General features: G+C 36.1%; 1 protein-coding gene across 1 annotated transcript; it reads left to right on the plus strand.

Moving 5' to 3' along the window:
* Nucleotides 1-914: 914 nt before the first annotated feature.
* Nucleotides 915-18,641, plus strand: ednraa (endothelin receptor type Aa). Its single transcript, XM_048196666.1, has 8 exons — nt 915-1,164; nt 2,390-2,879; nt 6,383-6,510; nt 10,066-10,264; nt 11,613-11,765; nt 12,215-12,348; nt 14,701-14,809; nt 17,114-18,641. Exons 2-8 carry the CDS (start codon nt 2,460-2,462, stop codon nt 17,249-17,251), a joined length of 1,281 nt encoding a protein of 426 aa, XP_048052623.1. The 5' UTR covers nt 915-1,164; nt 2,390-2,459; the 3' UTR covers nt 17,252-18,641.
* The last annotated feature ends 7,240 nt before the right edge of the window (nt 18,642-25,881 follow it).

A 25,881-nucleotide genomic window follows, 5' to 3' on the forward strand; every position in this document is an offset into this window, starting at 1 on the left:
TTGTCAGATAATGTTCAATCAACACTTGCAAACAGTATAAAATGATGAGATAAACCTCTAAATCTCAAGACAACTTGATAAATCTTCTGTAATAAGGAGGCATTAGGCATATATAAGACATCATCATAGCTCAGTGAGTTTTATAGATGTTCATGTTAATGTTTTATTAGAAACAAGTACGGTTGCTGTTTCAGCTTATAGGTGCCTGTTTGCAGTAATGATAGCCTTCCTGCACTTAGACCCCATATTGATAATGGCCCATTTTACTAGGCATAGGTTACATAATGGGCAGTGATGTAGTCAGCCAGGAACTTTGCTTGTAGATGAGCTTGTTGTTCCAATCGACCTTCTTAAAGTGAGCTTATCATGCTGCCAGAGCACATAATGAAAAAGAATCCAAAATAGCTCCAATTTATGTAAGGCTGGTAAGGCAGACTTGAACCCAAGGCTTATGTGGGCTTTTATGTTCACATGAGCAATCACGTTTCCCCTGAGTCTGACCACCCACATTGTGATATTTCAAGCATAGAAAGTTCAAGGCATATTTGGCTCTCGATCCCACCACCGTCCCCCACAGCCCCTCCTGCATATCGGTCAATGTCGCATCTAAAGCAAAGGACTCACAGGTGAGTTTGTCAGATGCAAATATCGACGCTGATCATTTGGGAGAAGGTTATGACATGGCGGCAGGGGTTCTGTCAGGGTGAGAGAAAAGAAAACGACTAAGGCAAACCTCAGGAGAGGATTTGTAATTCCTCCTGATGCTTCCCAAGCTTCGGCTGACTGTTGACAGTCAGGCAGGCTGTGCCTCACCGAGCGCTGGTGTTTCCTTTGGGGCCCCCCTCCCGGCCGAGGGGGGAGGTGGAGAATTGCAATCCCACCCCGTCAAAGTGCTCTCTCTTAAACACTCACGTACACACACGTACACACACACACATACAGCAACTCTCCACAGGAAAAGCTGGAGACAGAATGCGCAGCCCCTTCACAGCAGCTTTGGTGCGTCGTGGCGTCCAAATGGGATCTTGCTACACTTTGATAGTTGGTTAATTACTCATATGATACCACACAGATGTCTGGGGGGCTCTAGCCGAATACTCGTCTCACTAACTCACTGACTGACTGACTGACGGGATCCTGGGGAAGGCAGACATTTAAGGAGCGGTAGGTGAAAAACCAGGAGGCATTTATAATTCATAAGTGTAACAGTTTACGTGCCGTTAAGGATCCCTTTAGTGCCTAGCTGATGCTAAACTGAGATGCTACTTGAAGGGCTGTCTACTAAATAGTTCCTTGTGTACCAGGTGGTGGCAGGGACTTTGAACAGGAAACACATCTTGGCTCAGAAGTGTTCCTTTGCTGTCAAGATTATGAAAGGGGGGTTCAAATGATTCCAAACAAGATGAGAGTTGATTAACTTTTTTTCACTTGTGATTCTTGTGTACGAATAGGCTACATCTGTTATGGATAAAATCATATAACTTCTTTGAAAGAGATTCAAATCATTTCTTTGTGATTAACTTTAAAAAAAATTAAATGATAGACATGTTAATGCTCTATTCGAACGGCACATGTGATAAAATTTGTATGGCTGCACTGTAATGTCAAATTATGAAGTTATTTGGTAACACTTCACATTACAGTCCTAATAGTTAATGTTAGTCAGTGCATTAACTAACAATGAGAAATACTTTTGTTGCAGATTTTATTAATCTTTGTTAATGTTATTTCATAAAAACACAACTCTTAATTGTAAGTTCATTAACTAAGATTAATAAATGCTTTAGAAGTATTGTTAGTTTGTGTTACCCAATGTATTAACAAATGGAACCTTATTGTAAAGTGTTATCAAAAGGGTATCTAATTTATATGAAACTGAATTGTTATTAAGCCGTTGTCTTTGAACATTTCCTATAGTGAAATACCAAAAGGCATCTTTCTCATTGGGAAACTGCCCCTACGAATGCCAAACGCAAACCAGAGCGGGAATGTGTGTTGAGGAAACCAAAGTGATGAAAGTTATTCAAACGGGTGCATTTTTTTAAATTACAAATGAAAAAACAAAAGCTTGGTGCTGTGCCACTAGCACCATGCCAGCACTGATGGGTATTTGCCGGGGATGACAGGAAAGGCAACGTCTCGTCCCCATAGTGTGACAGTAACTCGTACTGGCACTCTCCATCTGTGCTCCTCCACTAAATCCCTTTTGAAGTTGTGTTGAAGTTTTGCGCATCTAGTGTTATACTTTTAAGTAATTCTCTTTGATTCTGTTTTATTCTGAGGCCTGCAATGTACGTCTCTATTTTGTGTGTCTGGGCAGTGACAAACTGAACTTGCTTTACAACATTGTTTTTTTTTGATGTCCGTCCTATTGTTTCTTATCCTGCAGCTGTGCTAAATAGCCGTAATCAGCATCTTATCACCTCATCTGGAAATCAAAGAGCGAACTGCGTTCTGCAATGGGCATTACGACACTACAATTGTTTTTGCTAATGGCCGTCCTGGCCACTGGTGGAATATGTCAGATAAATGGAACAGAGGAAGCCCAGGACACTTTACTTCAAATCTCTACTACCTCCAAAACCAATGTGCATAAGGGTCTCCAGCTCACCAGCAAAAAATCTCTGCTGGACAACAATACCAGAGTTAAGGGGCCTCCACCCTGCAAGGATCCCACATCCATCAAGCTTTGTTTTAAGTATATTAACACAATTATTTCCTGCGTTGTGTTTGTGGTGGGAATGGTGGGTAACGCCACCTTGCTGAGGATTATTTACCAAAACAAGTGCATGAGGAATGGACCCAACGCCCTCATCGCCAGCCTAGCTCTTGGAGATCTTATCTACATCACCATAGACATCCCTATCAATGTCTACAAGGTAGGCACCTCTATTTCTTCATTATTGTCAATTAGTAGGAATCATGACATTATGTTGTTCTCAAAGGGTATTTTTCACAAACCAGGCAGAAAGACCAGCCTACACTCTTAAAGGGTTAGTTCACCCAAAAATGAAAATTCTGTCATTACTTACTTACCCTCATGTCGTTCCACACCCGTAAGACCTTTGTTCATCTTCAGAATACAAATTAAGATATTTTCAATGAAATCCGAGAGGTTTATGACTCAAAGAAGTTTTTGCGCACATAAAGTATTCTTGTTGCTTCATAAAACTAAAGGTGCCCTCGAATGAAAAATTGAATTTATCTTGGCATAGTCAAATAACAAGAGTTCAGTACGTGGAAATGACATACATTGAGTCTCAAACTCCATTGTTTCCTCCTTCTTATATAAATCTCATTTGTTTAAAAGACCTCCAAAGAACAGGCAAATCTCGACATAACACCGACTGTTACGTCACAGTCGGGGTGTACGCCCCAATATTTGCATATGCCAGCCCATGTTCCCAACATTATGAAAGGAATTAGACAAGGGCAGCCAGTAACGTCTGGATCTGCACAGGTGAATCATCAGACTAGGTAAGCAAGCAAGAACAATAGCGAAAAATGGCAGATGGAGCAATAATAACTGACATGATCCATGATATCATGATATTTTTAGTGATATTTGTAAACTGTCTTTCTAAATGTTTCGTTAGCATGTTGCTAATGTACTGTTAAATGTGGTTAAAGTTACCATCGTTTCTTACTGAATTCACCGAGACAAGAGAGCCGTCACTATTTTCATTTTTAAACACTTGCAGTCTGTATAATTCATAAACACAACTTCATTCTTTATAAATCTCTCCAACAGTGTAGCATTAGCCGTTAGCCACGGATCACAGCCTCAAATTCATTCAGAATCAAATGTAAACAATATAACAGTATACAATACTCACATAATCCGACGCATGCATGACAAACACTTTGTAAAGATCCATTTGAGGGTTATATTAGCTGTGTAAACTTTGTTTATGCACTGTTCAAGGCAAGCGCAAGCTCTGTGGGCGTGGAGCACGAGAATTAAAGGGCCAGTAGCCCTGAATCGGCTCATTTATAATGATGCCCCAAAATAGGCAGTTAAAAAAATGAATTAAAAAAAAATCTATGGGGTATTTTGAGCTGAAACTTCACAGACACATTCAGGGGACACCTTAGACTTATATTACATCTTTTTAAAAAAAGTTCTAGGGCATCTTTAAAGTTGAACCACTGTAGTCACGTCGACTGTTTTAACGATGTCTTTAGTACCTTTCTGGACCTTGAAAGTGTCAGTTAAATTGCTGTCTATGGACAAGTCATATACCTCTCATTTTGATTTTATCAAAAATATCTTAATTTGTGTTACAAAGATGAGCGAAGGTTTTACATGTTTGGAACGACATGAGGGTGAGTAACTAATGACAGAATTTTCATTTTTGGTTGAACTAACCCTTTTAAAATAATGGTTCTTTATTTGCATCTATGGTTTCACGAAGAACATTTAACCTCTTTGGAACCTTTCCATTGAACATTTCTTTATACATTTTTACATTTCTTGAGTTTCTTTATAGTGGAAAAAAGGTTACCTTATTGTTCTTAACATTAAGAAAAAATTACTCCTAAGAAATGTTCAATGAAAGGTTATTTGGGGAATTAAAAATGGTTCTTCTATGGAATCTCTGTGAAAACCCTCTTCTGGAACCTTTATTTTTAAGAATATTCAGTACAATTCAAAAGAGAGTACTTGAGCACAGGAAGGGAGAATGAGCTGGCAGAGGAAGTTGGGAGGGTGCTTAGATGCACAGGGGCTGTATACAATTATACGGTCATTCAGAGTTTATCTCCAGGGCCGTCCTATTACGGTTACTGAGGCTTTTGTGATGAGTGCAGCAGGGATATGGCCTGATAAAATAAACAGGGGATTGAAGGGCCATCATCCAAATGAACAGCCCTGTTTTGACTAGTGTTTCATCACTAGCCAAAGTCCCTTGTCTAATTCTCTGCTCATCATTGAACACAATACTTGACAGTGAACATGCCTCTAGCAGATGGGTCAGTGATGTGATGCTCTAAATTTAATCTTAAAAATAAAGGTTCCAAAAGAGGGTTTTTGAAGTGATGCCAGAAAAGAACCATTTTTGGTTCCCCAAAGAAACATTGACCTTGACAATATACTGTTAGTTCAGATGTGGTGGGACCCATGAAAAAAAAAAAAAAAAAAAAAAAAAAAAAAACTTAATTAAAAAACTTACCTAGAAAAATATAAATATAAATAAGCCTAAAACTGTTCATAAAAATTGCATATATATTTGTTTAAAAAAACAGCATGAATACATAAAAATTGGAACATGTGTTTTTAACTGTTTCTTTTCTTTATCTTAGGCTTTTTTGTACATAATTGACCTAGGTCAAATTTCTTATTTGTAGTCTATCTGTATGATTTTTCTGTAAAACACTCTCTGAAGCAATGTGCAAACCAGATTAGCACAGAATGTTTGTCTTCCAATTTTCAGCATTTATAAAGTCAGCTATTATCTTTTACAAATTTAATTTTGAGGGACTTTTCAACAGGATATTGGGTGGAGATCCAGAGAGTTTCTCTATTTAGGATGGAAGGTGTTCATTTAACATTGAAAGCTCATGTAAAAAAAAACAAAAAAAACAAAAACAAACGGAAGTGCGGCAGTTAGCATGTCTTATTTTGTGACGCACAGACTTATGTGCACTCCAGACACTGACTCCCAATATACACTTCTCCAGCTGTGCCACTGATTAAACTCTGCACTCCTCATACAAACAGGGCCAGGATACACCCATGAGAAGTTTCCTTTCTAAACCTCAGCAGAATCCACATACTTTTCCTGTTTAACAAAAGACAACACCATTTCAGTGTACCTTGTCAAGGCCACTTGAATGATGAGACTTTGCAGGAGTCCAAACCAAAAAAAAAAAAAAAAAAAAAAAAAAAAAAAAACTTTTCTGACATAAATCTTCATTTAAAAAAAGAGAGCACTTCAAAAAAGGAAGACATGAGGATTTTGTTTTCAACACTACTGGAGTCTTCCAAGGTGAAGACTAGCAAAAATACACAACGACCAAAGAAGTGCCTGGGTCGATATAAAGTAGCCATTGAAACTGCTCTAAAGCAATTTCATCAAGACAAGATGTGTGCCCTTAAGGCCAAAGACGGGAACAGAGAGTCAAAGAAAAAAAAGAAAAAAAAAGAAAAAAGAAAAAATCTGTTACTTATTTAAGTAAAACTGTTTCAGAAACCAGCAAATTCCAGAAATGCAGACTGCCTCAATTATGGTTAAACATCTCTATTTCATTTCTACTTTATAAATAAATGTACAGACACAAGTGCTTAAAATAAAAAAGAACATGTTGATCAATTATCCGTATTTCATTCATCTCAATGCAATGTCTTCTAGAGCTTGTGGGTCATATTCTATTTTTCTTGCAGCTGCTTGTCACAAAATGGCCATTTGATGACAGCGCATTTGGACTCTTCCTGTGCAAACTGGTGCCATTCCTCCAGAAAGCATCTGTTGGGATTACAGTACTCAATCTGTGTGCTTTGAGTGTGGACAGGTAAATCATTTTGAAATATTGTTGAAATTTTGCCTAGATGTTCTAAAGCTCATTTCAAAAACTTGAAATCATCTAATAAAAAAGCTAACGCCTTTTGCCCACAAACTTTTCTTTAATTTGACCATTATACTTCAGGCCTCCGTGAGGTTCAAGGTTAAGATTTCACTGCTGAGGTCTTAGGTTTAGGGAGAGACAAAGGTCATAAACTGGGTTTATAGTTTTACGGCTAGGTACATTAATATCTTTCACTCCTCCTCTTAACAAGTTATATTGTAATACAGAAATAATAATAATAAAAAAACAATACTTGTCTCACTGTATGCTTATTGTACATCTTCAAACCTGAATGAATCTCCCTAGCATTACCTAACTTTTCAGACTCTACAATTTTTTTTTTTCTCATAAGAACTAAGCAATGTGGAATCCATCTGCAATTACATTCATTTTTATTCTGACACGAAATGCATTATGTTGTCTTTATCATCTAAAACAACAATACGAGCTTACAATCCGATTCTAAAGACATTTATTTCATTGAACACTGGTGTCTATCTGTATATTTTGTAGTTGTTTAGAAAATTCATTTGTAATTATTTTGACTGTAGAAGCTCAAATTACATACAGGTCATTTGTCAAATTCATTTCTTCTTAATTTCTTTCTTTTCAATTTATCCATCTTTTTTTTTTCTTACAGTTATGAGTCAAACCTGATATCTCTTACCAAAATACTCAAGTATTTTGTATGAAATGAGAACAAGTTGTATTTCCCGTATCATCTTGATCAGGGTGGTTCCAATGAAAACTTTCTCAGGAAACATTAGTGCATTTGCCAATGTGGTTTAGGGGAAAAGGCGGGACGTGAGCTTGTCAAGTTCTTCTGAATCAGGGCACTTCCTCCAGTTTATAAGGTCAGCTCTAATGGGCACCTCTCATTAAAAAGTATTTTCCTCATCAGGAGGCAGAAGCCACCTGCCCACCTCAGTTTAATTGCTACCATAAAGAAGGATACATATCTATTATCTTGTCATAGGATTATACAATAAAACTAAACTAAAATGTTGTCTTTTGGCCAACTTGTTAAGATACTGTATAAGAAAAATCTCTAAAAGAAAACAAAGTTAAAACTATCTTTTCACAAACAACCTCAAGAATTTGAGCTCCTACAGATATATTAATTAAAAAGACTTTATATTAAACAAAAGCAATTTTTCCCATGTGAAAGTTGTTTCATTGACATTCAGAACCATAAGATTGAATCTGAGCCACAAATATCTAGTCTCAATTTTTCACTTGAATCAAGAGGCTGGCCTTAATTTCACAACAGCACAGCCGCTTTCAATTAGTTTCTGAATCATGCAGAGGAAATGTTTAGCACATCTCGTCCGATTCGTGATCCCCATGTTGCGTGAGCTTACATATCGTGTCTTTCTCATCCGTCTGCGTGTTGGCAAAGTGGATACATCTCTACTTAGTGAAATATAAATGTCCCATTGTTGTTAAACAGGAATATTCAAATGGGTCATAAAAAAAATATATAGTTACATATAAAATCTTGATGCACCGTTTTACAGAAACAACCACAAGAGAAAAGATATTAATGAAACAAACAAGCAAACATGACTTTGAGCAAAGGGAAACAAGCAGCCAGGCAAACCAGTGACTTTATCCAAACAAACAGCTGAAGTATATCTGTGAGCATTTTAGTAATATGCATATTACAATGCAAAGCAATCTTTTCATTAATCTTGGATACTGTAGCTATAAACCAGTAGCTGGCACAGCTGCACAGCAATATTTTCACAGAAGCTTTCCCACATGATAGCAATCTGATCAGTCAAGCTTTGCAGGTGTTGCTGTAAAAAAAAAGATCAAACTACTTCATCTCTGAGGTCATTCACAGAGATGTTTAGTTCACATAAAGTGGAGCTTCAATAGCTGTTTCCATCCACATATTTTACGCAGAATTTGGCATTTCACAGGATGGAAATAAAAAAAAAGCAGCATTTTATTTTATTTAATGAGAAGATGTACAGTACAGTCCAAAAGTTTGGAACCACTAAGATTTTTAATGTTTTTAAAATAAGTTTCGTCTGCTCACCAAGGCTACATTTATTTAATTAAAAATACAGTAAAAACGGTAATATTGTGAAATATTATTACAATTTAAAATAACTGTTTTCTATTTGAATATATTTCACAAAGTAATTTATTCCTGTGATGGCAAAGCTGAATTTTCAGCATCATTACTCCAGTCTTCAGTGTCACATGATCCTTCAGAAATCATTCTAATATGCTGATCTGCTGCTCAAGAAACATTTAATGTGTACAATTGTACAACATATTTGTGTGCAATATTTTTTTCAGGATTATTTGATGAATAGAAAGTTCAAAAGAACAGTGTTTATCTGAAATCTAATCTTTTGTAACATTATAAATGTCTTTACTGCCACTTTGGATTGATTTAATGCATCCTTGCTGAATAAAAGTATTCATTTCTTTAATTTATTTTCAAAATATAAAAATAAAAATTCTTACTGACCCCAAACTTTTGAACGGTAGTGTATAATGCTACAGAAGCTTTGTATTTCAGATAAATGCTGTTCTTTTGAACTTTCTATTCATCAAGGAATCCTGAAAAAAAAAGTACACAACTGTTTTCAACATTGAAAATAATCATAAATGTTTATTGAGCAGCAAATCAGCATATTAGAATGATTTCTGAAGGATCATGTGACACTGAAGACTGGAGTAACGATGCTGAAAATTCAGCTTTGCATCACAGGAATAAATTACTTTGTCAAATATATTTAAATAGTACACAGTTATTTTAAATTGTAATAATATTTCACAATATTACTGTTTTTTACTGTATTTTTAATTAAATAAATGTAGCCTTGGTGAGCAGACGAAACTTCTTTTAAAAACATTAAAAATCTTAGTGGTTCCAAACTTTTGGACTGTACTGTACATAAACTACAATGGAAACACATTTACCGAATAAATCCCTCGAGGTGCAACAACAACAACAAAAACTCATGTGACTTTGACTCAGTAGAGGAAGTGACTGGATTACTGGACTAACCAGCGGACTATTTTCATTGCACAGCATCTTAAATGTTTGTTTGGCCATTCTGAAATGCCAGAAAACTCTGTCATCAAATTGTTTGGTAATTATGTCCCAGAACTGTCTCACATGATTGAGTTCCCAAACATCAGGCATCCGACTCCGAACGCAAGATAACATGACAGCGTCCATTGCATTTTGCCTGCACACTCTCATAATGTACAAAAAAATAGAACCACATGGCTTTACCGAGTGCAGCAACTTCCATTTTTATTATACAGATATTTTAAGCCAATTTACCAGGAAGCGACAATTTTGTTCTCTTAAATACTTGGGACGGAAATGGTGCTCAATTGTTTTATGAGATATTCCACTTTTGAGCATAAGTTAAATTCACAACTTTGGAGGAAAACGTAGCTAATGATGTGTCTCTGTTGTGAAATGTTAGAACAGTTGAGCAATTTTCTGAGAGTTTTGTTTTTGTGGCTCAGGTACAGGGCTGTAGCCTCCTGGAGCAGAGTGCAGGGGGTCGGCATTCCCCTCTTTACTGCCATTGAGATCTTCACCATCTGGGTCCTGTCTATTATCTTGGCTGTACCAGAGGCGGTGGTCTTCAACATGATCACCTTCACCTACAATAACCAAACCATCCGCACTTGCATGCTCAAGCCTGAAAGTAACTTCATGACGGTACGCTTTAATCGAATGGATGTCATGCCGACGTCTTTTCCCTTCGCTCACATAAACACTCAAACACTTTGTAATAAACAGTGCATCCTGTCCGGTTGACCTCAAGCAGGATGCTATGCACGGTTTCTGTGATCTTTTACAAACTTTGATCCTGAAAGCAACATTTTGTGTAAATCACAGACAATGCAGGGGATAAGAGTAAAACCTTTGAGTTTTCTTCAGTTTCCTCATGCACGATATCTGCAAGATTTCTTCTTTTTTGTTTGGTCCAAAGAAGTAAATTGATAGCAGACCATGAGTACAATTACAAGCTGATGTATCTCTCTCAAGCAGAGCCATATGTGTGGATGAGAAACAGAGTTCATTCTCTCATATGAACCCTGCCATTAATCTCAGAAACAACAGACTATTCAGATGAGACAACTTAATACAGCACAAATTAAATTATAAAAATTAAATTAACACTGTGTTGTTTTCACTTTGAGTACTGTTTTATATGTTTAACAGTCATGCTATAGAGACCTAGAGATAATGTAAGGTCAGCTGATCATTATCGTAAAATAAACCCAGTAGGGTGATCAGGATGCGACGCAAAATGCTTTTCCTGTTTATTGCACGACAACAAATAAGTAAATCATTAAATAAATGTTAATTTAAGTTGCTTCCTTTGCTTAGCTTCTGCTAAGTAAACGACGAGCAAACACACACACACACAAAAATTATATTTTAATATTTTAAAATGTAATTAATTCCTGTGATGACAAAGTTGCATTTTCTGCAACCATTACTTCAGTCCTCAGTGTCACATGATCCTTCAGAAATCATTTTAATATGCTGATTTTTGTTCTCAAGAAACATTTCTTGTTACTATCATCACAACAGATAACAGCTGTGCATATTTAATGGGAACCATGATAGTTTTTTTTCAGGATTTTTTTAAGAATAGAAATTTCAAATAAACAGCATTTATTTGAAATAGACTTATATTTGTAACAAATAATTAAAAGAGGGAGAAAAAAATCTTATTGACCCCAAATTTAGTCTATAACATACTTAGCTAGAATGACTTCCTTCTTTTTTCTCACTGGTCTGTTGCTCTTTCGGCTTCTAAACATCAAATGTTTAAGCTCACAATTAAAATAATTAACTGAGAGAGTTTATAGACTGATAAAAACACAAGTGTCATGGAAAATGGTGAAAAATACAAAGTAATTGCTGTGACAACTTATCTCTCAATTATCTAAATTATCTCTCAGTGGCTGTAAACACTGCATGACACAGTAACCTTTTTTTTTTTTTTTTACTGTACACATAATGGATAATGTGCATGTGTTTCATCTGCTTTCAGTTCTATGTAAATTTGAAAGACTGGTGGTTATTTGGCTTTTACTTCTGCGTGCCTCTGGCCTGCACAGCTGTTTTCTACACCCTCATGACATGTGAAATGCTCAACCGTAGAAAAGGAAGCCTTCGGATTGTCCTCAGTGAACACCTTAAACAGGTAAGAAAAAGTCCTTAATATTAATGGCCATAATCCAGATCATTAACATTCAAATTTAAAGAGTATTTCTGCACAGTAGTAAAAAAAGTTTTTGCATTTAGATTGCATTTTGTGTCTTATTGTCTTAATAAACAATTAGATCAGGGATAGACAACTTCGAAGTGCCACTGTCCTGCAGAGTTAAGCTCTAACTCTGATTAAAACTCACCTGCCTGTATCTGTCTATTAATCCTAAAGACCTGGATTAGCTTTTTTCAGATGTATTTGATTAGAGTTGGAGCTAAACTCTGCAGGACAGTGGCCTTCCAGGACCGAAGTTGCCCATAATTGAATTAGATGATATTATAATGTTTTGTTTAGCCTGTTATGTATGCAATATTCTGGGTGAAGTCTCTGATAATATAATACTGAACGTATAGCGATTCTAATGGCTTGTTTATGTTCTGCAGCGGCGTGAAGTGGCTAAAGCAGTCTTCTGTTTAGTGCTGATCTTTGCTCTTTGCTGGTTTCCCCTGCATCTCAGTAGACTGTTGAAGAAAATGGTTTATGTTCCAAATGATGAAAGACGTTGTGACCTACTCAAGTGAGTGAGCCTTCGCCAATTTTGGGTCTTAACAGTGGACTGATTTATTTTATACCCTACATACTTGTACTGCTTGTGCAAATGGTATTTTTTTACTTGACGTAAAAGTTATAGTTTGTACTCTAAAGTGTTTATGCAGTTGTGCTCATATGCTTACATGCCCCTTGCAGAAGCTGTAAGATTTGCAGCTTTTCAAAATTAAAAAAAAAAGGAGATAAAATCTTAAAAATACGATTTTAGTACTGCCGTTAAAATGACTGCATCAAAACAGTATTTCAGTATATTCCACAAGACAAAATAATAAATTAATTTACACAAATTGTAATGTTTAGAGTTAACAGGAATACTCAAATGGTTATTTATAGTTACTCATAAATAGTGATAACTGTCCCTTAGTTGGCCAATGAAGACATCATATAGCCACTGCTGAAAAACCTCAAACATAGAGCATGATGGGAAACCTTAAGGAATTTCTTTTCAGGACATACCAGGGAATTATCAGGGTTCCCACAATAATGGAAAACCTGAAAATATCAGGGATTTTTAAAACAATCATTTTAAAACAAGTCATGCAAATTAATAAAATCTTTAAAAGTATTTTTTTTTGTGTGTGTGACTATAGTATAATATGTCTAGTGTGATATATTTTATAAATAAGGTTAATAATATAACTTAGATTACACATTTTTCAGTTTTACTCAAATTAGGAGGATGCAAAAATGAGTACACCCCACTGAAAGTCTCTGGAGCAAAGCTAAGTTTTAAACTACAAATGTCTAATTTAACAAGAATTCAACCACAGGTGAGTCTAATTATTCATTACAAAGGTGTCCAGCAGACAGTTGACTATAAAAGGGTGTTAAAACCCCTTCCTATTTCATGCTGTCAGCAATGGCACCACATGGAAGACAAATGTCACAAGACCTGAGAAAGAAAATAATTTATTTACACCACAAAGGTGAAGGCTACAAGAAGATCAGCAAAGCTTTACTTATCAGTCAGAATACTGTAGGAAAAGAAAAAAAAAAAAATCAAAAAAGATAGAACTGCAACCATCTTACAGAGACGTCCAGGTCATCCACGGAAGTTAACACCTCAACAGGAGCGTCTTCTGATTAGAAGTTTTGAAGAAAATCGACATGCAAGTTCACTGCAGTTATCTAAAGAAGTAGAAAGCCAAACTGGGGTGTATGGCGTACACATGAAAGAAGCCTCTCCTAAAGCCCAGGCACAAAAAAGCCCACCTAGAGTTTGCCAGGGCCCATGCTGACAAAGATGAAGACTTCTGGGACTCTATACTCTGGAGTGATGAGACCAACATAAATGTTCTTGGAACTGATGGCTTCAAAACAGTATGGCGTCGCAAAGGTGAAGAAGACAAAGAAAAGTGCATGTGCCTACAGTGAAACATGGTGGTGGCAGTGTCCTTATGTGGGGCTGCATGAGTGCTGCTGGTGTCGGGGAGCTGCATTTCATTGATGGCATCATGAATTCACAGATGTACTGCTCTATATTGAAAGAGAAGATGCTACCATCACTCCATGCCCTTGGTCGTCGTGCACTTTTCCAACATGACACTGATCCTAAACACACATCTAAGGCCACTGTTGGATTTCTGAAGAAGAACAGGGTGAAGGTGATTCAGTGGCTCCTGATCTGAACCCAATCGAACACCTATGGGGAATTCTGAAGAGACAAGTTGAGCATCACTCTCCATCCAGCATCCAGTCTCTGAAAGAGGTCATTCTTGAAGAATGGAAAAAAGATAGATGTTGCAAAATGTTGCCAACTTGTTCATTCCAAGCCTAGAAGACTTGGTGCTGTCATTAAAAATCATGGAGGCCATACAAAGTACTAGATGTAGTAGTTTTTGTTGTGGGGTGTACTCATTTTTGCATCACCCTAATTTGAGTAAAACTGAAAAATGTGTAATCTAAGTTATATTATTAACCTTACTTTCATTTTACAAGTTAAACAGATGTTATATTAAACTTAGTTTTGTCAACATTTTGGAAATTATATTTGTGTTCGTTGAGATATTGTTTAAAATGTTACTTTTCAAAGGGGGTGTACTCATTTACACTGAGCACTGGAGTTTAAATGGTCAAAAGATGTGGAAAATCTAAACAATCACAAAAAAAAAAAAAAAAAAAAAAAAAAAAAACGCCATTGATGCTTGAGGTAGCAGCAGGATATTAAGTATCAAGGATGTGAAAATTCTGAACAAAACAATCTTTATAATCTATTCATCTTACTAAAAAAATGACAAACATCTTGTAGATTCTGCAAGTGGTATGTAAACTTCAACACAACAAATACACAACAAAACTAAATGAGTGTCCAAACTTTCAGCTTCCTGTTGATCATGGATTATTTCGGCATCAACTTGGCCACTGTGAACTCTTGCATCAACCCCATCATCCTCTACTTTGTCAGCAAGAAATTCAAGAATTGCTTTAAGGTGAGTTTAAAAGTGTCTGATTCCTTCATTAACTTGCCATTACAAACAGACTCCTATAGAATGAGTGAATGGATACGTTTCCTCACAACTTTGCATAATCAGCGGCCACAGAACATTCTCTCAGCAAATTGTGCTTGATTTATGGAGACAAATGTTTAAGGTCCTGTGAGTCATTCTCAGAAAGAGATAAGCCATGCCTGTTCCTGGTTGTCATCATACTAAGTGTAGTTTACAGACATTGATGTCAGATCCAAAGTGGGCCTCTTTTCAGTAATGAGGATGATCCCAAAGATACAATGCATCTGAAGTGTTTGTGAGACACAACACAGTTGGCCAACCAAAGTTCATGGCCCTAAATACAAGCAAACAGATGATCTGTGCAAGAGATGGTGTGGGTCCAAAAGCAATATTCTAAGTTGATTTACTATGGGCCAAACTTAGTGCTGCAGATAAGAAATACTGATTCATTTAAACTTATTCACCTCAAATACAATACAAATAATCACTACTACTAGGATGTTGCCACTTGCCCCGAGTGGTAACATTTCGGCAAAATGGTAACACTGTACAATAATGTTCATTAGTTAAACATTAGTTAATATAGTTGTTCATTGTTTGTTCATGTTAGTTCACAGTGCATTAACTAATGTTAACAAGATTTTAATAATGTATTAGTAAATGTTGAAATTAACATTAACAAAGATCAATAAATGCAGTATAAGTGCACTTCATTATTAGTTCATGTTAACTAATGTTGTTATTAAAGGGTTGGTTCACCCAAAAATGAAAATGATGTCATTAATGACTCACCCTCATGTCGTTCCAAACCCGTAAGACCTCCGTTCATCTTCAGAACACAGTTTAAGATATTTTAGATTTAGTCCGAGAGCTTTCTGTCCCTTCATTGAAAATGTATGTACGGTGCACTGTCCATGTCCATAAAGGTAATAAAAACATCATCAAAGTAGTCCATGTGACATCAGTGGGTTAGTTAGAAGTTTTTGAAGCATCTTATATAGATTTTGGTCCAAAAATAATAAAAAATGCGACTTTATTCAGCATTGTCTTCTCTTCCGGAATCCATTCCGTTGAATTGATTCCATTGAATTGATTCCACTGAATTGATTCCATTGAATCCTTTCATCTGTCGGCGTTGGTAATGCACTTTTACGTCGTTGTTTTTGGCGATTAGGACATCCGCGACATGCACACTTACGCACCATTTTAAAAAATATAGCAATACCAAAATACAAACAATGTAGAATAGCTTGAATACAGCGTGCGTCTCCCTCAGACTGTAAACAAAACTCTGGCGCATCAGATAACACGTCAGCAGCGTCTTACGTCAGCAGTGCGCTGCGGTACATTGAACCCGAGTCGTGAACCCGGATGAACAACAGACCCGGAAGAGAAGACAATGCTGAATAAAGTCGTAGTTTTTGTTATTTTTGGACCAAAATGTATTTTAGATGCTTCAAAAACTTCTAACTAACCCACTGATGTCACATGGACAACTTTGATGACATTTTTATTACCTTTATGGACATGGACAGTCTACTGCACATACATTTTCAATGGAGGGACAGAAAGCTCTCGGACTAAATCTAAAATATCTTAAACTGTGTTCCGAAGATGAACGGAGGTCTTACGGATTTGGAACGACATGAGGGTGAGTCATTAATGACATAATTTTCATTTTTGGGTGAACTAACCCTTTAAGTGTTACGTGCAAAATAATATAACATCGGTTCTTGCACATTTCACTGCTCTTTCAAATTGAAATCCAGTCCAGTAAATGGTGCTAAAAGCACATTCAATTGTCTCCGAAACAGATGAACTGGCAACATTTTGTAATCTTGGATGTTGTATGTATCATGGCAGTTCAAAAAGGAAATTTTCAGTGAGTGCCGCTAAAAGGTTCTATCTCCTTCGATCTCCTTCTATCGAGTGTCGTGACACATTTTTTACTGGACTTGTACCTGAGCACTCCAAATCACATGTGTATGCAAGTTTACTATGTCAGAAAACCCATATACTGTATATGGAGATGGTTGTGATGCAAAAGTAAAAATGTATTACTTTGCAAGTCATGGACTATGGTGTGTTTTGGGGAATTATATATAATCTGCCCCAGTAATCATAATGAATTAATGTGAAATGTGAAATGTTGTTGGTGTTTAACTGCAGTGAATTGTACGTATATTTTTTAAGTTTTGCAAAAATCTTAAGCAGCAGCATGTTTTTCCAAAGAGCCTACATTGCAACTATCAAATGATTTTTCTTTTTTCTTTATCACCATTTCAGTCCTGCTTGTGCTGTTGGTGTTATACCAAGAACCAGGTGTCCAGCTCAGGCCCCATGAATGGCACTAGCATTCAGTGCAAAAACCAAGAGCCTGGCAACCTCAATACCGACAGAAGCCTTCGCAAATACAGCGACTGAGAGCTGCTACATGCATTAGAAAAGCGGACATCATCAGTGTCAAACTTTGAGGTGGAAAACATTGTAACCATTCATATGAAACTAAAGGCCTTGTGCTCGGCACATTATCAGGCAGTTTTTATATATAGCTTCAAACCAGACAATGGACCAGATATATTTAAAGTCTCCCGTAGACCTACAGCAGCTGTTCCCAGACATTCAGAGTGTTGTTTTGCTGTGTGAGAAGAGGTGGGAGTGAAGACCAACAGCAACAGGATGCAGCTGAACCTAACAGCTACAAATTAACCCTCATCAGGAGCTTGACATGTTTTCCTTACATAGACACTGCACTATGAACATGCTCTGGATCATCACTGTCTGATGTGAAAGGAAGTTGCAGAAAGGACGAGTGAAGCGGTGAGGGTCAATCTGTGTTTTCTGTGTTCCTTCCTATGAGCTTTGCCAAAGAAACTCCCAGCATGCCGCCTAGGAGGCTGCCTACCCCTCAAATTCAGTGTCCGGTTGTTATTGTTAGCACATTGAATGCAGTTATGGAAGCTAGGTTGTAAAACAGGAACTTTCAGGTTGCCTCCTGCCTCAAAGTTTATTTAGTTGTTAAGTGAATCATATTGTGCGCTGGACGTCACTTCTTGTTTATTTAGTGGAGTAGGAAGATACTGAAGCCTTTGTGTTTGAATGCCAAATTAAGTTTCATGTGTATATGCTTGAAAGGTGTTAGATGAATATGTAAGCTCAGAATTAAATAATATGGAGGGAAAAAAGAAAACAAAACATGAACATCATACAGTACATGCGAAATACCAGCTGGATTGTGTTCCAGCAAAGAGAAGGCAAATGAAACTTTGACCTTGGTGGGATTTAAGAGTAATTTCTAGGAATGAATCCAACTGCAACAAATGCTGGGTTATAGTGTAAAAGAAAAAAAAAAAAAAATGAGCATAAGGGCGCGGGAAAAGGGGCCTTTGTGTAATCAAAACAAAAACGCCCAAGAGATACAAACATATCTTTGCTTTATTATGACACTGTGAATTTTCTGTGAAGAGAACTCATACATGCTATTAACCTCGTATACATTACTTTAATATTGTTAATATTTAATGGCCTCAGTATTTGTATATCATCTGTATTTTAAGTTGGAATATTTGTTTTATTTTATCTCGTTATAGAATTTCTTTTCTTTTATCTCGTCATTTGATATCAATCAAATGTTTGGGGTCAGTAAGATTTTTTTACTTTTAATCAGCAAGGATGCAAAAGCTAAGACATTCGAGTTACAAAATATTTCCATTTCAAATACATGCAATTGAACTTTCTGTTCATCAAACAATCCTGACAAAAATCATATCAAAGCACAAAAAGCAACACAACTGTTTTCAACATTGATAATAATAACAACAAATGTTTCTTGAGCACCAAATCAGCATATTAGAATGATTTATGAAGGATCGTGTGACACTGACTGGAGAAACGATGCTGAAAATTCATGCCATTACAGGAATAAATTATTATTTTTTTTTAAATATATTAAAATAGAAAACAGTTATTACAAATTGTAATAATATTTCACAATATTATACGGTTTTACTGTTTTTTGATCAAATAATTGCAACCTTGGTGAGCCGAAGAGACCTCTTTCAAAGACATTATTAAATCTTACCAACCCCAAATTTTTTAACAGTATAGTGTGTAAGAAATTTTAAGAAATCTATTGTCTTCTTGATATCATTTGAAACTAATATGAATGACATTGTACACATTCTGACAGAGATCTACATGGGTCTTGTTAATTTGATGTGCTAAGTGTTGAGGAAAATATTTGTGCATGACAGAAAGAAAAAAAAAAAAGAAAAGAAAAAAGGTTATGTTTGTAGTGGAAATTGATGTCACGGATTATCCTTATGTTACACATGTACTGAACTTTACCACCACTTAGTGAGGAATGTTGCACAGTTATATATGAATTTAAACTTATTATAGCACTATAACAACAGAACATCTGTTTACCCTATATGCTATGCAGTACAGTGAATCAACTATAGATTATTTTACATAATGACCGACTAGTTAAAACATAAAAATTTTTTCTCATAGACTGTAATAGCATTGGTCCAATTTTTAGATTAGCTGCTAGTTATTTTTAAGAGTATTGGACCACACTATCGATTCTACCACTTAAAGCAATGTTGTCTTATCTCCAGTCCAAATGTATTGAGGTTTCAGTGTTAAAAGATAGGTGCCTTGTGACAGCTGTCTGTTTTTGGTCTGGGAAGAAGCTCCAGTATGGGAGTGATTTGCAATGCACTTTGACCCACAAGGCAACACGGCCCCTCTGGGTCATCAGTGTCAACCCAGAGGATGTGAACGGGGCATACTAGAAGCCTTGATGTAAACTGTGGAGCTTAAACTATTATGTGTCTACAATGTAAGTTACTGTTTATATCAGTCTGATATTGGTTTGGAAAAAAATAAATGTTTTTTTTTTTATTTTATTTTTTATTATTACTATTTGCTTGTGTGGGTTTTTGTAAGTAAATAAAGAATTATATAATGAAGATGATGCTTATAAGCACAGTAGATAAATTGTTGGCCTGGCTTCAAACATGATTCCATGATTTAATGCAAAGTTATATGCTCTAACAGTTACAAATGTGTATTAATTAAATTCCATTGCAACACAATGTTCTAGGCTGAATATAAACATATCCTGGCCAAAACAAGCATGGACTTAATAATTTACTATACAAATGTCTTTTTGTTTAAGACATTCTATATCACACATGGAATTAGACATTGAATTAGAGGACAGACGCAAGTCTGTTTTGAGAGTCTTGTCAAACTATTGAAAGCATATTAATGTGAAAATGACTTCTCATCAGAAGTTTGAGATATTTTTTCTCATGCTCATGAAACTGCCTTTAGGGAGAAGAACGAATGGTTTTAGGTCCGAGGAATTTGGTGGGAACCTCTAAGCTTGCCAAGGAAGAAAGAAATGAAGCTCAAAGGCAAAGTAACACAGGGAGCCCTTAAAAAAAAAAAAAAAAAAAAAAAAAAGAAAAAAAAGAAGATGATGTGTGCAACTCACATCACTCTAGAAACTGACCCTCATACCATCAAAATGTCACTATTACACTCAAACATTTAAAAAAAAAGAAAAAAAAAAGAAAAAGGTATTCAACTTCATGTATTCAACTCATTTTGGATTTTTTTTTTATTTATTTTTTTTTTATTTTTATATTATTATTATTATTACTTTCCTGGAGAAATTTAAAAATGTAAAATGAGTGTTATTTCATTGCACACCTTCCAGCCAATCAGAATAAAGTATTCAGACAGACTATGGTATAATCCATGGCTAGCTGTGCGTTAAACGATTTTAAGGCACGACGTGGAAGCAAAGAACCTAAAGATGTAATTTATGCTTGCAGCACTAAATTTGATTGAGGGGGTTAAAATGATGATTATTTTGGTTAGTTAGTTTATTACTGGTTAGTTTTAGCACTCTGCCCACTTTAAATCATAGAGATAAAGTAGTATAAGGTAACATTTATTTGATTGAATCACATCTGTGCAGCGTCTCCCTACTAGCAATGAAGCTGTGATTTTAATTACTTCAAAAACAGCGACATTACAACCTCTTCGCAGAGTAATATAATGTAGCGATTTTGCAGTTAAATTATTAATAAAAAGCACGGGGCAGCGCTGACAAGTTTCTGTGCTCCTGAATGTTTTTGTTCATGCAGAAATAATTAATACAGAACAGTTTTATTGCACACCTTCCAGACCATCAGAATCGAGTTTTCAGACAGACCATGGTATAATATAAATATAATATAATATCCTGCCTTCAGCTCAGGTCTCTTAACAAAGCACATATGTTCAGTGGAAAAACAGCATTATATTGTAGCTCCAAGGCCAAACTGCCAGCAAACATAGATAAGCTCTGACTGTATCCTAACATTTTTCATAAGACTGTGCTCTGCCATGGATTATATTAATAACACATTTCTGATATTACACACCACCACTGCCATTACTCTTAAAAAGGCAAGAAACCAACGACATTTGGATAAATCTGTGGATAAATTGGTCTTATCTGTGAGAGCGTGCAGAGCAGTCACCTCTATTTATGAGCATGAGGTAACCTTATCTCTCATGCAAGTGTTTTTAAAACCATCCAGAAATGTATGCGACGACTGAGCTCCAAGAACACTAATGCAACCAGATTATTTATATATATATATATATATATATATTTCTTTAAAGATTGGACGGAATCATTAGTGTACTCAAATCTGTCACTTTGGCCAGACATTTGAAATGAATAAATAATCAAACTTGTTATTTTCTATTTTTTTTCTCTGTCCTGAAAGTATATCCATCTGGCATGACACCAATTCATGAAGATTGTAACTCACATGTTCAAAGATATAAAGCCACAAACCATGATCCAGTAACTCTCTTCATTTAGCCCAACACGTACTGACATCTAAATTAAATCCAAACTAAACACAGAAGCATAACTCTCATTCTGGGAGTCACATGAGATGTTAACTATGGACGTCACACGGTGTTTAAACTTTAAATGTGTATCCAATTTTCTCAAACACACCGCCTGTTTGTCTTCCCTGCCCCGACATGGCAGAGTCCCGAATGCCATTTTGCAGCGCTATCCCTCCAAGTGATCCAACAAGGCGCTCACATGAGTGTGGCAAGAACGATTTCTAATTTATAAAAGCCAAAAGGATCGATTCAATATTCATGAACAATCTGTCCCATCACAATGAGGCATTTCTGTAACTGGGGGGCAGTATGATGACAGCACAGCGACATAAAGGAAAAGTTCTGCCTCTGTGTATTCAGGACTACTTTAGCCTTGTACATCTTCCTTGGTCCTCAAATACTGCATTGACTCCATTTTTTTTTTTTTTTTTTTTCAGATTTACCTTATTTTTGTGACTGGCAAATGACTGGCATTGCAGTCTGTGTCTGAGAGAGAGAGGAAAGAATGAGTATTGAGTTTAACAGGTCAAGCTCTTGCCTCTGCTTTCACCATGGAAAAGTTTAAGCTGTAGCTGATTTTCCATGTAAAAGACCATTAAACTCGTCTTCCACATTTGGTGGGTAATTGAAACAGGCTAGTGAAACTGCAAACTTATGTCTTCTGCGGGACTGCTGGATCTGACAAGAGGAGACTGTCTGAGATAAAATCAGGCCTACCCAATAATAGCATCTGGAAATTATTGCTATTCTTCATTGCACTCACAAGTAAATACACAGGTTTGATTTTAAACACTTACTTAAAATATAGCCCGGGAAGAGGTCTTTGACTTCATAAAATGCATAAACAAAACAATTATAAAACTTGTTTTCAGATGTTCTGTTTTATACATGCTTCCTGATAAAATAAAACAGTTTAGCTAGTCCACTATGAGAAAAAGACAACCTCTGGACTTCTGTGCAGTGTTACTCTCCATTACTCGATACAAAGACAACGTACTTTTGCGCTGATACGGCATTTGTTGTAATTGGGTTAGCATGCAGGGGAACAAAAAATAAATCTTTTTCTCTCACCTCAGGAATCTTAATTAGAAACAGTAATTTGACGACTGTGCTGTTGTTCAAGAAAACAAACAAAAAACATGTTTCCCAATCTTCCCGTTAAAAAAGAAAACAGACTTAAAGACTTCTCTTTTTTGGGGGGGTTCAGGAACACTTAATACAAAATATGCAAATGGTTACTGGGATACTCCTGCATGGAAAGTGTTGCCACACACTGCCATCTAGTGAGCCACCTTGAGTCTGATTAATTTCATTTTGTTTCACACTGTACTTTCATTTGTTCTTAGGGCAGCTCTGAGGTCATTTTTTTTAATCTTTGATTTTCACTCCTAAGTACAATTTGAACTTTTTTTTTGCAAAGAGATTCACCAAAATAGCATGTGAAATTCAAGTGACATTTTATACAAAATAAAAAGTCATCATTTACTCAACCTCGTGTTCCTTCTTCCATGTAACATCAAAGGAAATACTGTATTAGCAGGATGTTGGCAAAAAATTGCAGTGCAGGCTGTCAGTCTTGAAAAAGGACAAAAACATCAGAAAGGTAATCCATGAAGACAAAGTAACAAGAGTACAATATAAAAGCACATACAAACCCGATTCCAAAACAAGTTGGGACACTGTACAAATTGTGAATAAAAACAGAATGCAATTATGTGGAAGTTTCAAATTTCAACATTTTATTCAGAATGCAACATAGATGACATATCAAATGTTTAAACTGAGAAAATGTATCATTTTAAGGGAAAAATAAGTTGATTTTAAATTTCATGGCATCAACACATCTCAAAAAAGTTGGGACAAGGCCATGTTTACCACTGTGTGGCATCCCCTCTTCTTTTTATAACAGTCTGCAAACGTCTGGGGACTGAGGAGACAAGTTGCTCAAGTTTAGGAATAGGAATGTTGTCCCATTTTTGTCTAATACAGGCTTCTAGTTGCTCAGCTGTCTTAGGTCTTCTTTGTCACATCTTCCTCTTTATGATGCACCAAATGTTTTCTATGGGTGAAATATCTGGAGTGCAGGCTGGCCATTTCAGTACCCGGATCCTTCTTCTACGCAGCCATGATGTTGTAATTGATGCAGTATGTGGTCTGGCATTGTCATGTTGGAAAATGCAAGGTCTTCCCTGAAAGAGACGACGTCTGGATGGGAGTTGTTCTAGAACTTCTATACCTGATATACCTTTCAGCATTGATGGTGCCTTTCCAGATGTGTAAGCTGCCCATGCCACACGTACTCATGCAACCCCATACCATCAGAGATGCAGGCTTCTGAACTGAGTGCTGATAACAACTTGGGTTGTCCTTGTCCTCTTTAGTCCGGATGACATGGCGTCACAGTTTTCCAAAAAGAACTTCAAATTTTGATTCGTCTGACCACAGAACAGTTTTCCACTTTGCCACAGTCCATTTTAAATGAGCCTTGGCCCAGAGAAATCGCTTGCGCGTCTGGATCATGTTTAGATATGCCTTCTTTTTTGACCTATAGAGTTTTAGCCCGCAACAGCAAATGGCACGGTGGATTGTGTTCACCGACAATGTTTTCTGGAAGTATTCCTGAGCCCATGTTGTGATTTCCATTACAGTAGCATTCCTATATGTGATGCAGTGCCGTCTAAGGGCCCGAAGATCACAGGCATCCAGTATGGTTTTCCGGCCTTGACCCTTATGCACAGAGATTGTTTCAGATTCTCTGAATCTTTGGATGATATTATGCACTGTAGATGATGATAACTTCAAACTCTTTGCAATTTTTCTCTGAGAAACTCCTTTCTGATATTGCTCCACTATTTTTAGCCGCAGCATTGGGGGAATTGGTGATCCTCTGCCCATCTTGACTTCTGAGAGACACTGCCACTCTGAGAGGCTCTTTTTATACCCAATCAAGTTGCCAATTGACCTAATAAGTTGCAAATTGGTCCTCCAGCTGTTCCTTATATGTACATTTAACTTCGTATTGCTACCTGTCCTAACTTTTTTGGAATGTGTAGCTCTCATGAAATCCAAAATGAGCCAATATTTGGCATGACATTTCAAAATGTCTCACTTTCAATATTTGAGATGTTATCTATATTCTATTTGAATAAAATATAAGTTTATGAGATTTGTAAATTATTGCATTCCTTTTTTTCCCCCACAATTTGTACAGTGTCCCAACTTTTTTGGAATCGGGTTTGTAATATAAACAAAATAATTAGTCTCTGAGTAAAAATATAAAGGAGTTACAGGTTGAAAACAAACAAATAAACAAGCAAAAAATCTGAGAAAAGAAATCATTTTATGTCTGGTAAATAAACTGTTTTTTGCAATCACACAGAATGCTATCATCTGAATGTTATAGAATAAATATAAATAAAAGAACTGAATAAAGTTCTTTAATGCATCACAAGCTTCACCTACACATAGTAAAAATACTAGAAATGTAATGGCAGATCATATGTGGCTTGTCACACTACTTTCTAATGTACAACTTTGCCCACAAAATGGGCTCAAACTTTTTAAAATGTTATATATATATATATATATATATATATATATATATATATATATATATATACAAATGTGTGTGTGTGTGTGTGTGTGTGTGTGTGTGTGTGTGTGTGTGTGTGTGTGTGTGTGTGTGTGTGTGTGTGTTATTGTATTTGTACTTTCAAATGAACGTTTTCCATTCTTAATTAAAATGTTTTAAATGAATGAGGGTAGGTTGAGGGTGCTAATAGAGGGTGGCAACAATTATTTTCCTAATTTAATCACCACAGTACAGATTTAAAAAAAAAAAAAATATCAAAATTACAATGTTTTAAATCGGCAGGACAACCCACCCCGGTAAGTTGTGGCAACAATCTGTACTTGATTATTTTACACAGTTTATGGATAATTATATTTCTAAACGACTTGAATTTATAGCAGACAGATATGGGAATATATTATATCAAAGGATAAGCCACTTTCTGAAAAAACGACACTGAATAGACGTCGAAACAAAACGCTTTACTACACTCACCGGTCTCCTCGTCTCTTAATTTTGTTTGTTAACTAATGCAGCGGCGAATATTGTTTTAGCAGGC

This window comes from Megalobrama amblycephala, linkage group LG7, assembly GCF_018812025.1.
Source record: "Megalobrama amblycephala isolate DHTTF-2021 linkage group LG7, ASM1881202v1, whole genome shotgun sequence".
Lineage (NCBI taxonomy): Eukaryota > Metazoa > Chordata > Actinopteri > Cypriniformes > Xenocyprididae > Megalobrama > Megalobrama amblycephala.